The sequence below is a fragment of the Triticum dicoccoides genome, chromosome 7A (genome assembly GCF_002162155.2).
Source record: "Triticum dicoccoides isolate Atlit2015 ecotype Zavitan chromosome 7A, WEW_v2.0, whole genome shotgun sequence".
Classification (NCBI taxonomy): domain Eukaryota; kingdom Viridiplantae; phylum Streptophyta; class Magnoliopsida; order Poales; family Poaceae; genus Triticum; species Triticum dicoccoides.
In genome coordinates this window covers 374,476,364-374,490,701 of record NC_041392.1, presented here as the reverse complement: position 1 = coordinate 374,490,701, position 14,338 = coordinate 374,476,364, and the positions used below count along the sequence as shown (strand labels likewise).

The window sequence follows — 14,338 nt, the reverse complement described above, 5'->3', positions numbered from 1 at the left end:
ATGTCCGGGTATGTTCGGATGATCCGGGACTGGGTCCGGATGATCCGGCTTCAGGGTAGCTCCTGTTGCTCTCGGGTCTTCAATTGTCCGGATCGTCCGGGCTGGGGTCGAGATCATCCGGGCTGAGCCCGGATCGTTCGGGACCTCGTCCGGCCAGCCTGGGACTTGGCTGATTTCTTCTCCGTCTTCACGCATATCTTCCGCTCCCGATCCTTCTTGCTCCTTAGCTTCTCCATGGCTAGCTCCTTGGTACCTGAGTATGCACAATGTCTCTGTTTGAGGTAGTAGCCATGTCTCATGTGCATCGAAATGGAAATGTGAGAGGAGAGATGTCACCTCGGTTTTGAGAGCTCTTGCACGTGCTTGTGTCATGGGTCCGCTAGGCACTTGGTGAGATGATGGTAGGTCCATGGGGATGACCTTGGGATGCTCCGTATCAAGAGATGTCACCTCGGTCTCGATCGCTCTCGCACGTCTACTGTTGTCATCGGTCCACCTGGTGCTTGTAGTGATGATGGTAGGTCCATGGGGATGAACGTGTGATGCTCCATATCAGAAGGGAGGAGAATGCATGGAGAAGAGATGGTGGCAGCCGAAGGAGTAGCAGACTAGTAGGGGCGGTGGCCACGTGCTAGGGCCTAGGCAACACACGAACATACATGCATTGTTCGACCACCATGTTCGCCATGGTTGCGAGAGGAAAGAGGGGTACGGGTAGGAGCTAGGTTAGGGATTTTTTTCTGGTGAGTTGTCCGACCACCATGGTCGTCATGGTTGCGAGAGGAAAGTGGGGTAAGGGGTGGCAGCTAGGTTAGATCTCTTTGGGTGTGGAGTGAGGTCCATCGGGTTCTAGTGGATCGGGGAAAGAACGGGCTCGACATTGGGATGAACCATTCTAAGCAGCAAACACTTGTTCATCCATTTCCCCTTAAAAAAACTTGTTCGTCCATTCTCAGGTGAGCCATGCTTCGGGTGCTTTTATGGCTCCTATTTAGAAGTTTTTATAATTTTTTGATCAAAGTAAAAAAAAACTGTAAAAATAGAAGCAAAAGCCCAAACAAACAGAGCACAACTGATGTTATTCTTAAATAGAAGTAGTCTAACTAATGCAAAATAACCCGGAGCATGGCCTATCTGAGAATGAATTTTTGGCCAAAGTGGAAAAGCTGCAAAAGCTTAAACAAACAGGGCCTAACTGATGTTACCCACGCTAACTGATGCAAAATAATCTGGAGCATGATTTTTTTGGCCAAAGTGAAAAAGCTGCAAAAGCAGAAGCAAAAGCCCAAACAGGGCGATTGTTTTTTGCTAAAAAAAACAGGGCGATTTTTTTTAGGGTTTACAGGGCGACTGCTGAGAAGAGAACTTTACGCCATCTGCTTTTGACTCTGACCTCCTCCTCATCCGACCCGTCAATCCCACTCCGAGCGCCACCTCACGAATCCAACCGTCATCACGGCATCTCCGATCCCCACACCCCCCCTCTTCCACCTTCTTATTGCCGTCCCCCTCCAGCCGCCGCCTGGGCCCTTGAGCGCCGTAGTTGGGAGCGAAACCCTCTCCCTCCCATTCCTACCAAACCCTAGAAAACCCAAAAAAATCCGCAAAATTACCCCCAAAAATCTTGAAAAAAATCATCAGGAACCTATCCTTCGGTCGGATCCGCTTATCTATTATCTCTCCTACCCTGTTGATGATGGCGGCGCAGGTTCAGGCGTCGGCAGCGCCAGCGGCTGGCGCGACGGAGGGCGGCGCGTCTCCGGCGGCTGGGGCTGCGGCAGCAGCCGCACCAGCAACTGCTGCGGCTTTCCCGGCGACGTCCCTGTACGTGGGGGATCTGGACGTGAGTGTGCAGGACGCGCAGCTCTTTGACGTCTTCAGCCAGGTCGGCTCGGTGGTGTCTGTGCGCGTGTGCCGGGACGTCAACACCAGGATGTCCCTAGGCTACGCGTACGTCAACTTCAGCAGCCCTGCCGATGGTATGTCTGTTCCTGCCTGTCATCTGTTGGTCAAATCCCGTGATTGGCCTGCTTGTAATGTCTTTGAAGTTGATTTAGTACAAATAGTGTTTATATGCTTATGGTCATGGCTTCATGCTTGACCCCTTTATGCATCGGGGATATACAGTGACAGTGGAGCCTCTCCCTTAAATTTTTAAGAGAATGTAGATTCAGTAGTGACTAAATGAGGATAAGTCAGTTATTTTGATATAGGTGCTAGTCTATGCAGTTAGCTAGTAGCCCTAGTAAGTTCAAACTATTCAAATCTATTTCGTTGGCAGTAACATGCAGAATCCGGGCAAATTTCTGTGATATACATTTAGAATTTTCGTTTGCACCGAACAGTATTTGCAATTCATTCTCTGTTGGGCAAACTAGCAGTGCTGTTTTGAACAGACATTTATGCAGAAACATACATGGTTTTATAGTTTTCTGATTTGGCATAACATGGTTTAGCAAGTCCTAAACATGATTGGAGATATATGATGCTCTAGGATGTGTTTGGTTCAAGGGACAAGATAAATGGATATGGGTATCCCCAACCAACTGGCTAGGGATAGCCATTTTTTCTGTTTGGTTGGGTAAGTGAGCATAACCCAGATCATGTTTGGTTTGAAGGATGAAATGTTGAGGATATCCATTGAAGAAAATCAAGGAGGAAAGTATTATGCATCAGCTCGTGTAGTCCCCTATTTTCTTGAAGCTCCTGCAGCAGAAAACCAACAAGAAAATCTGAGATTGGAATAGAAAGGCACTCACGAACACCTCACTTGTCCACCACGGATGCACAGCATACCTTGTTGTGCCTGCATGCACGCACGCATGCCACACTCCGCCGCCGCACATGGGCGCTCCGCTCCGGCAGCCACTCCTGCGTGCTCTGCTCCACAAGTCGCATCCGCTGCTCGCTATGCCCGACATCCGCGCCCGCGCCCCGATCTGCCAGCCAACTCCGCCAGCGCTACCTCCTCTGCCTGGCATGCGGCGCTTTGCCAAGGAGAAGAGGGACACAAGCAGATCACCGGACTACCTCGATGCGTCGATCTGCAGTCGCCACCGTCGCCGCCCACGAAAAGAGAGATCTGGAAAGGGGTGAAAGGATAAGAGGGGTTTGGTGTCTGACAGGGGAGGCGGGGCGAAGAAAACGATTCGGACGCAGGGATGGCTACATCCGCCACTTTTTCACGGATCTGCGGAGCTGAGATTTTTGAGAATATTCCACGAATCTGGCTGCCCGTATCCCTCCTTGTCCATGAAGCAAACACCTGACATCCTTAAAAAAATGGCTATCCCTATCCCATAGAGGGATAACGAGGCAACCAAACGCACCCCTAATTGCTTTATCATGTCAAACTTACTGCTTATAAACTGGTCTTAATTTCTTGTGTACTGAATCTTTCTATTTTATAGACGCTGTCTATTTGTTCCTTAACTATAATTGCTTGCAGCTGCAAGGGCATTGGAAATGCTGAACTTCACTCCTGTTAATGGGAAGCCTATAAGGATAATGTATTCTAACCGTGACCCCAGCTCACGTAAAAGTGGTGCTGCAAATATATTTATCAAGGTATTACTAGTTGTCAATGCTTTTCTTCTTTGATTTCCACAACAAACTATTTTGCTTACCAATGCTTCTTTCATTGTTCACAGAATCTTGACAAGTCAATAGATAACAAAGCGCTCTATGACACATTTTCTGCCTTTGGAAACATTCTTTCATGCAAAGTTGCTACAGAAATATCTGGAGAATCCAAGGGTTATGGTTTTGTTCAGTATGAGCAGGACGAATCAGCACAGAATGCCATCAATGAGCTCAATGGGATGCTTTTGAATGCCAAAAAGGTTTATGTTGGGCCTTTTGTTCGTAAACAGGAAAGGGAAAATGTTTTTGGCAGTCCCAAGTTCAATAATGTCTATGTAAAGAATCTATCAGAATCTACCACCGAAGATAATCTGAGAGAATTGTTTGGTAATTTTGGACCTATAACTAGTGTTATTGTAGTGCGAGCCGATGATGGTAAATCCAGATGCTTTGGATTCGTGAACTTTGAAAATCCGGATGATGCTGCACGTGCTGTTGAGGATTTGAATGGCAAGAAATTTGATGATAAGGAATTATATGTTGGTAGAGCTCAGAAGAAGTCTGAAAGGGAGATGCAATTGAAGGAAAATTTTGAGAAAAGCAATAAAGAGACAGCTGACAGGAACCAAGGCACTAACTTGTATTTGAAAAACTTGGATAGTAGTGTTGATGACGATGAGAAATTAAAAGAACTTTTTGCCGAATTTGGCACTATAACTTCTTGCAAGGTTCACTTCTTGTCCCTAATTTGTTCTGCACATTATTATTATGCATATACTTTGCTGCTGCTAATTGAAATCATGCCATAGGTTATGCGGGATTCGAATGGGGTCAACAAAGGATCTGGTTTTGTTGCATTTAAATCTTCCGAAGATGCTTCACGAGCTGTAAGTTGACATCTGAAAAATCCAATTTAAAGATTGCCTAGAGAAAAGTTCTACTAATATATCTTGTTGTACTTGTAGCTTGTGGCAATGAATGGTAAAATGGTTGGCGGTAAGCCTCTTTACGTAGCACTTGCGCAACGCAAGGAAGAAAGAAGAGCCAGGCTGCAGGTAATGGTCTTGTATATGAATTACTTCCAAAGTTATGTGACATGTGTCATGGAATGTATCACTTGTCAAGAATCATAATATTTAGTCTGTTCTACTGTCTAATTGAACATATGCACGCTGGATGTTATTTTCGCTCTAAAATGTCCTGTCATTTTCTCATTGACGTTTCAGGTGCAGTTTTCACAAATGCGTCCTGTGATGCCACCGCCCGTTGCTCCGCGCATGCCCATGTACCCCCCTGGTGTTCCTGGAATGGGCCAACAGCTATTCTATGGCCAACCACCTCCAGCTTTTGTTAACCCACAGGTATGTCAGTAGAGCAATCTTTTTTCCGTGTGCATATGAGTGGCTTAGCTAGCATCTTACATAGTATGCACCATGACAATTTAACAGGACATCTAGTTTGTCTATCTCACCGTATTTAATTTTTTGTCTCTTCTATGGTATGATTTGAGATTCACCAGTGATACGATAATGCTATCTTTGGCAAATTTGAAGCCTGATTTTAACGTTAGGGGCTATTCCAGATTTCCTACAAAGTAGGGATTTAATGGTTTCTGAAATTGGCAGTGACACAATGAGTTATTCTGATTCAGAAATCTCTGTTTCACTTCTAGGATTTTTAATTGGTGATGCTGGTTCCTTGTCATTTTGAATTTTGTACTATTGAAGCATTGTTTTTGTTTTGAAACACTTTATCGTGTGATAGCTTCGTGCCTTTTCAATTTTCTGGTCTTACATGCAAAAGATACAAAAAAGTTGATTTCCAATTGTAACTAAATCTTCTTTTGTTAAAATAAGGAATTAGGAAGCCAAATAGCTAAAAATCTATAGTTTTGGTTTACTAGAACCATCCGCATATTGTTTCAGCTTGGTGGAAACCCAATTCTTCTCCTCAGGATCTCTTGAATGAAATTAGGGAGCGAAGTAAGTAGATATGTTATGATGGACAACTGCATATTTGGAAAATGATGCCAGATTGTTGGTTATCAACTGTTGGCTATTTTTGATATCCAAAGGGAATAATGTTGTACTCCCTCCGTCCGGAAATACTTGTCATCAAAATGGATAAAAGGGGATGTATCTAGACGTATTTTAGTTCAAGATACATCTCTCTTTATCCATTTTGATGACAAGTATTTTGGGACGGAGGGAGTACAAGGAAAATCAGTCAGTTTCCTCCAGGACTAACTTGCTGGAGGAGTTCTCACATTTTTACATAATGTGGCTGTGGTGCAGCAAATCCTAAACTACATTATTTTAGGGCCTATTCTCAGGGTACGGAAACCATAGCATTGGAATGTCTTGCCCATTCGAATCCTACATGATTTTATTTTCTTTATTGCATCATGGGAGAAACAAAAGTTTTTTTCCAAGATGTTAAGAGCGGATGCTAGATTTCCTATGGAATGTAGTACAAATGATTCCGTGGGAAAAAATCGTACGAATGGAACGACCAATGAAGGAATTTTTTTAAGGACTTTAATCCTCCAAAAATACTATGAAAATCCTCTGAATCAAAGTGGCCCTAGGTTGGTCAGTAGTGATTAATTAACTTTTTAGCTATACTTACTGTTGGATTGTAATTATTTATTATTCACAATAGTGTTTTTTATGTTTGAGATTTAAAGTTTCAACCAAGGTTGTCAAAATTGTGATCCTCAATCGGATCGTAGGTGTTCCCATAGAATCGCAAATCATAGAATTGGCATAGGTCCTAAGATTCTACCTGCTTTAAAAAGTTACTTTTTTGTAATTTCCCATTTGTTTAAATGGTTGCATGAGTGTTTATGTGACCAGTTAGAACCTATTTTGATTAATTAGTGTCAGTCCTTCTACATGAATATGTTGTCTATATAAGATTGGCATACACGTTAAGGAAAAATATGTACCAACATGTTCTGAACATCAAATTAAAAGTGGCATACTGACATGTCCAAAAGCTAACAAAGGGCATCCAATCCAAGTTTTTGAGCAACAAAGGTTTAACGTACTAGAAATAGAAGACAACTTTAGTACGAGTCGTCTATTGATATCCTTGTACTCGTTCATGGGTGGTACTGCAGTACTAGAACTCCCAACACAGTACGCGGAAGGTCCTGAATTGTTGCCGCCAAGACCACGTTCGTCGTTGACATTGTTGTGTTCACAGTCAGTATCGTCATAATTATATGCATCAAGATCTTGATCTAACCCAAGATCACCATCTCCTACAAAAATTCCAAAATAATAGTCAGTAACGATGTAAAAGGAACAAGAATAATTAACTTGCTTCATCAAAAGAACTTCTCATACATGCTTCAGCTAGGCGACTAACAATATTTTCTACATCATTTTCAATGTCACTTTCATCTTCTTTGTCCATAGCAGCTTCACTACGAGCAATGCTATTAAAAGAATGCAACCAGTCCTTTTGTGGAGGAAGGTCATGTTCTTCTTTTTCAGTTATGCATTCATCATCAGAAGAGACATCGTCAATGTCATATTCCACAACTTGTCTTTGTCTTCTGCAGTCTGCTCATCAGTTGTACATGACAAGGACTAAATCAATTATCTTATCTTAGTGCAGACGATTTCTTCTCTTTGAGTGAACCTACACAAGTTTGAGAACTTAGCATTGCTACACGTGTTATATAATATTTCCTAGAGAACACATGACATTGATTCTTACTTGCTCAAATGCACTCCAGTTCCGTTCACAACCTGACGAACTAGAAGTTAAGCTAAGAACTCTAATTGCAAACCTCTGCAACTCTGGGCAATCATCTCCTGGCGAGTCCCACCAATAAGCTGGCTTTTTTTTAGTAATTGTCATAATAGCCATTGCATTCCAAATAGGCCCCCGGCATCCTGAATGAATCAATCTGCAGTTCTATCTTAACTCTTTCATCTAAATCAGGAACCATCTTTTCAAGCATGCAGAGATATATGGAGCTGTGTACGCCATCTTTCATTGATGATACTCCCTCTGTTCCATATTAGTTATCGCTGATTCTGATTCAGTACAAAGTTGTACTAAATCAGCGACAACTAATATGGAACGGAGGGAGTATTAAGTATTGGTGTGTAGCTGATCAAAATAAAATTTCAAATGGTCAAAGTTAACTAAAACAAGGTTAATATAGCATATCTTGAAGCCACATTTATGAGTTACGGAGTCAGTATAGTAACATACCTTTTCTTGACATTGTTAAAATTTTGTTTTATTTATCTTTTGCATGATCCATCTCATCATACATCAGCGGCATTACTGGCTTCTTGTCCGAACCCACCAATCGAAGAACTTTTGTAATTGGGAGTGCAGCCTTGAGACATGAGGCAACATTAGGCCAAAACCCACTGCTATCCAGAACAATTTCTTCAAAAATCGTCCCTTACGCAGAATTAAATCTGCTACTACTCCACTTTGTTGAAGTGAACATATTGATCACTGCGCCCTTGTGCTCATGCAAACAACCCAAAGTTAAAAAGGCAGTAGCAAATTTTGTCACTGCTGGCCTAATTAAATCCTGCCCTCCTGTGAATTCTCTCAACCAAGTAAGAACCATTGTTCTAGAATAAATGTAAGTAGTAATTTTTTGGCCCTTTGTAATTGTTGTCTGATGCATCGTAATCTTCTCAAAATCCTAAGAATTAAATCAATACAATGAGCTGCACATGGAGTCCATTTTTTCTTCTCTTTTTTACATCAACAATTCACCAGCTGCCATATGGTTAGCGCCATTATGTGTTACATCTTGAACAACATTATCTTATCTTACTTCCTCAACAGTATCATCAAAAATTTTAAATACTTGGTTGGCTATCTTAGAAATGTTAGAATTATCGACTGAGGCAAGAAAGACTGCACCTTTTGGGCTGTTCACTAAGAAGTTGCATATGGACTTTTTCTTTTTATCTGTCCAGCCATCAGACATAATTGTACATCCTGTCCTCTTCCACTCTTCTTTGAATTCAGAGAGCAAATTCATTGTTCTCTCAACCTCCAGCTTGAGAGATTTTACCCTCACTTCATGATATGATGGAGATTTAAAACCTTTGCCGAAGTTTCCAATCATTCCAGTCATCTTTATCCATTCTGGATCCTTGACAACATTAAATGAGATAGGATTGTTATTGAAGACCCGACAAATTTGAGCACAAACCTCTTCTCACTCTTCTTTTTTGTAAAATCGGTTCACTTTTGTTTGAGCTCTTGTGCTTGTTAGTGAATTGATTTGTCCCAGCTTCATCTTCATTGTTCTCAGCAGGAGTATTCCTTCGAACATCATTCTTCCATTTCTATGTTAAACTTCCTCTTCTTTGCATCATTTTTTTTTCTGCTTGGATCCCCAGATTTTTGAGAATTTTTTTTCGAACATCATCCGGAACTTTTTCGCAAGGCTCGACATTAAAACCTTGTCCCAGCCAAGTGATGCTTCAGTCCGTAGACACCTCCTTCATATTATTGGCAACATATTTTTTGGTTTCTGGTTGCTTCATAGGTTCACTGATCAGTGTTGAGGTAATTTTACTGTGGACTTGTCCTTTTGCTCACAGCATGGAATGTGATGTTACTAGCCCCTTGGTTCCTATAAATAACGAAAACAGCATATATCGTATCATCAGATACAAAATAATAATAATCAATCAAAAGCCTACTTTATTTTGTGGTGTGATTTCATGTGGGGCACCGCTAACCTGCGCCGGAGGAGGCCCATAGTAGCTGCACCACCGAAGGTAGGTGCTTCATCAGGGCGTGGAACACAAGGAATCCATTCTAATACTATCTAGTCGTTAGTAAATATATAAGATTAGCGGCCCAGGACGGATCTCGGTTCCCCGGCGACCTGGTGAAAAATCAGGCAACTTCCCATTAATCCAGCGATCCTCCCAAAACAGGGCCAGCCGACCGTCCCCGACTGTCATTGGATTCATAGGAGGTCCCCGACTGGCGATATAATGAATTAACTTATGCTTAAGAAAATTTCATTCATGTTGCAAATATTCTGTTATTTCATTCATTCTCACTTGGATGATAATTTTTAATATGCTCTCTTTCTGTAGCCTGGATTTGGTTTCCAGCAACATATGATTCCTGGAATGAGACCTGGTGTTGCTCCAATGCCAAATTTCGTCATGCCAATGGTGCAGCAAGGTCAGCAACCACAACGCCCATCTGGAAGGCGCGCAGGTGCTGGTGGAATGCAACAGCCAATGCCAATGGGTCATCAGCAGGTAATAGTTCTTCCTTTCCTTCCAAAGGAATGTGGCCTTTATTTTCTGCCTCCATGCCTGAACAGCTGAGTTAAACATTTTTCGCTGCAGATGGTTCCGAGGGGTGGCCGTGGTGGTTACCGTTATGCGTCTGGCCGTGGCATGCCTGATGCTGCATTCCGTGGTGTTGGAGCTATGGGGCCATCGCTGTATGAGATGGGAAGGATGACTCCTGGTGACACTGGAGCACCGCAGCAAGTTTCTAGTGGAGCATTAGCATCTGCACTTGCTAACTCTCCGCCGGAGCAGCAACGATTGGTTAGTTTTTTTTATTGCCTTCTCCGCATCAAGTGATGAGGCATTATGAACTCGGACAATAACTTGTAATTTGTGCAGATGCTTGGTGAAAGCTTGTATCCACTTGTTGATCAGCTGGAGCATGACCAGGCTGCCAAGGTTACCGGTATGCTTCTGGAGATGGACCAGACTGAGGTTCTTCATCTAATTGAGTCACCTGATGCTCTGAAGTCTAAGGTCGCTGAAGCTATGGAGGTTCTCCGCAGTGCTCAGCAGCAGCAGACCAATGTTCCAGCTGATCAGCTGGCTGCTCTTTCGCTGAGCGATGGCTTTGTTGCTTCTTAGTTGGAATGCTGCTTGTTTCTGGTTTCTGTATGTGCTTGGTGCTTCAGACCTGGAAGTGTCTAGTTTTACTCAAATAGATTTAACTATGGATTTCAACATTGTACTCTTTATATTTGTTTAAATATTGAGATTGAAAAATGATATATTTGTGGATTTCTGTTTGTCCTAGGTGCTGCTTGTTTAATTTTGGAAAATGATTTGCTTGTGCCTGCTGAAGTGACGCTGGCATCAGTCGCCACTACTGGCTGGCACTAGCCCCCTGGCATCAGTCGCCACTACTGGTTGGCACTAGCCCCCTGGCCCAACGCATCTTCACCTTGTCCTTGTTGGATGATCGTTTCTGCTTGTTGGATGATCGTTTCTGCTCCGTATCTGGTCGGTTTAAACCGGCCGAACCGTTGCGCTGGAGCACGTTGGATCTCAAGAGATCCAAGGACGCCGCCTGCGCAATGTGTTATCAGACCCATGTTTTTTTTGAAGCGTGCACGGGTTATTTCGTTGTGAGGAGACAGGGCGGTTGTGTTCGGCGATCGGCGGGCGACAGGGTCATTGTGTCCAGCACGTTGGATCTCAAGAGATCCAAGGACGCTGCCTGTGCCATGTGTTATCAGACCCATAATTTTTTTTTGAAGCGTGCACGGGGCATTTTGTTGCGAGGAGACAGGGTGGTTGTGTTCGGCGATCGGCGATCGGCGGGCAACAGGGTCATTGGCGCCCGGAGGTCAGGAGCGGCGGCGGTGGCCCAGGACGGATCTCGGTTCCCCGGCGACCTATGCCCTCCCCCTTCCCCCGATGGTACTCTTCCTTCGTGCTCTCCCTTTCGTTGTTTGTCTCCCCCTCCCCCATTGGTGTTAGGGTTATGGTGTGGGGTGGTCGTTGGTGTTTCTCTGGGCCGGCGCGGACCGGGGATGGGGTGGTGTTCCCGCGGGTCGAGGGAGGGTGGTGGATTTGATGTTTATGGTGGCTAGGGATTTGGGATTGGGTTTAGGGATTTTTGTTCCTCCATGAACTACGGTTTTTTTGTTCTCATATATATGTTAGGTTGTGACAACGGCAGCTTGCCATGACCTTGGTTTCAATGCCATGGTGCACACTGCAGATTTTGCTCCGTGACCATCGGAGCTTCTCCGTTTGCCGGTTGCAACATTTTGATCTGTGGGTTGTATCTTTCCCCACTCGTCGGTTGTAGCGATCGCCGGGCCACAAACTTCTGCTTGTAGCTGAAATGTCCGCATGTTGTAGCCTTTTCTGTTTAGTTGGTATGTAGCTTTTTTCACAAGTGGTTTGCAGCTTGCCTGATCGACGGTTGCAGCTGTATGCCCAAACCACTTTTCAGTTGCAAAATGTTGTGGTCTATGATAAGTTCATAATGCAACATTCGGGTGACTTTTTTCGAGGTACAAGAGCCTTAGATTTTTAACTGAGATTTATAGTAGTACCTCTAGGTAAAGACTTGGCATAGAAAAAAACTGCCCTGCTTGTTTGTTTTCAACAGTTAGCTCTAGTCATTTAATGTTTTTTACATGAAAATTAGTCACATCTATTTCATTAACATGTCTTCTATCTGTTGTTACGGAGTAAACTAACTAAATCCATAGCCTCATATATACTGATTAGCGGTTGAGGCGCGCCACCTGAGCAGAAGCTCGGCGGTGCCGGGTGGGACACACCCTTTCTCTTTCCTATTTTTTTTATACCAATGCACGCATCGATTTTTGTCTGACTAAGCGGTGTCAGGTAGGGTACGCCCATCCAGCAGCCCCTTTTATCAGCTTCAGGAACGTGTTGCCCTTTGTGCCGGCACAATGTGACAAGCTCACAACGTCGTTATAGTGTTTTCTACAAAGGTAGACCTTGTATTATGGATCAGGTGAAACACACTCACGTGTTAGTGGTATTGAACTGAAGCAACGTTTTTTCAATGAAATGTGATCATCGCGTCTCGAACACGTAGTTACCACACGACAACTCCCAGCCGATGCTGTTCAAGTGGAGCGTCAGCGACTCCCAGCCGGCACCGTGCAGCTGGAGTGTCAGCGACGGCACGGGCGTGGCCCACCGCCCCCACTGCTTCCAGAACGGTGTCGTCGCTGCCACTTGAAGCATAGGTCCAGTGCCACGCCGACATCCACTTGATCCAGATCATTTCAGCAGATAATAGGTTGTACCTCCTCTTTGAAGCCCTTATTGATGTGCCAATGCCAGGCTGAGAAGGCTGGGAGCTCTGCATCAATGGGTGAGACAATTACACTAACATAAATATGTAAATGAGTGTAAAATTAACAAGTGTTTGATTTTAAATTCAAATTTAAAAGAAAATTCCTAGGGTGTCACCGGAAGCAAAACCTACATCTCAAAATGTAAACTCTGTGTCACCACCGGCAATAAAACAATATTGTGATTCTAATGAAAACCAGAATCTGCATTCCTAAGAGCATCCGTTGGCCCCCCAGCGCCCCCCTAGGGGCGAGCCGACGCTTAAATCGGCGCGGGGGCGAGCGGGTTCCTAGCCGCTCGCCCCAGGGTCGCCCCGGACGCGTTTTTATTTTATTTTAAAAAAGCTGAATTCGGCGAAGTTCGGCAAAGTTTGACTAAAATTCGGCAAATTTGATATTCATATTAAACATGTTCGGCGTTTTACATAAATTATTAAAAAAACTAATCTACGGGGCGAAGAACTCGATCAACGCGGCGAAGTCGCCGACGTCGCCGCCGTCCTCGTCGTCGTCGTCGTCGGCCTTCTCCTTCTTGATGGCGCGGCCGCCACTGCTGGACCCCTGCCCGGCGTCTCCATGGCGGACAGGCGATGGTGGCGTGTCGTCGTCGTCGTCGTCGCCGACGTCGAGGACGACGGTCCCTCCCTCGTCCCGGCCACGGCGGCGAGCTTCGAACTGCGCGAGCGCGGCGCACCGGCGCTCCCTCTCCGTTTGCACCCAGTTGTCGCGCGCTCATTTGAGGGCCGCTTCATCGTCGAGCGCCTCCTCCTTGACGCCGCTGGCGACCCGGGCTCCGTCTTCATGACGGGGAGCCCTGGCTCTGTCTTCGGCTTGACGAGTCAGGGAGGAGCCGAGGACGAGGCGCGACCGCCTTCATTGATGACGATGCCGGCCGAGCGGGTGCGCCGGCCGAGCGGGGTCTCCGCTGCGGGCTCGGCCTTGACGCCGAACATTGCCGGAGAGCGGGAGGAGTGGGAAGAGGAGCGGGAGGAGGAACGGGACGAGGACAACGCACCAGAGACAAACCTCCTTGGCATCCATTGCCCGGCGCCGCGGCGGGACACCGGAGCGATGGTCGGTCCCTCGAGGGTATGTGAGCAGCGGGTTGTTGCCGCCCTCGAGGTGCGCGTGAACCTCGCGGAGCGTCCGGTCGAGGACGGACCACCACAGGCGTCGGCCCTCACTGTTCCACCGGCCGCCCGCCACCACCGGCGCTCCGTTGGTGGAGGCGAGGCGTTGCTCCTGACGGCGCTGGAAGTATGCCGCCCATGCCTCGTGGTTGTGGGTGGCGTACTGCGGGGAGGCGCGCTGCTCCTCGGTCAGCGACGACTGAACGCGGTCGACCTCACCGGCGAAGTAATCTGGGCGCGCGACGACTTCTGGCAGGGGGGATGGGGACGCCTCCGACGCAGAGCCTCCATCCTGTCGGCCCAGTGCACATGTCTGGAGGCGCCGGAACTTTGGCCTCGAAAAGCAGGTGTGCCTCCCACGTTTGCAGCAAGCGGCGGCCGAAGCCGTTGGCCGCCGCTCCATCGCCGGGGAACCGCTCGCACATTGTCGTTGATGGGGCTGGGAGAGAGGAGAGGTTCGTCGGCGACAGAGAGAGAGACAGAGAGGTTCGTCGGCGGCGGAGAGAGAGACAAAGAG

The 14,338-nt window shown here is 45.9% G+C and overlaps 1 protein-coding gene across 1 annotated transcript; it reads left to right on the top strand.

Moving 5' to 3' along the window:
- The first annotated feature begins 1,506 nt into the window (after positions 1-1,506).
- On the top strand, positions 1,507-10,636 carry LOC119328325 (polyadenylate-binding protein 2-like). The gene is made up of 9 exons (XM_037601323.1): positions 1,507-1,979; positions 3,449-3,567; positions 3,651-4,310; positions 4,392-4,469; positions 4,548-4,637; positions 4,809-4,943; positions 9,684-9,854; positions 9,945-10,151; positions 10,230-10,636. The coding sequence occupies exons 1-9, from the start codon at positions 1,694-1,696 to the stop codon at positions 10,473-10,475; spliced, it is 1,992 nt and encodes a 663-aa protein (XP_037457220.1). The 5' UTR covers positions 1,507-1,693; the 3' UTR covers positions 10,476-10,636.
- Positions 10,637-14,338: the final 3,702 nt, after the last annotated feature.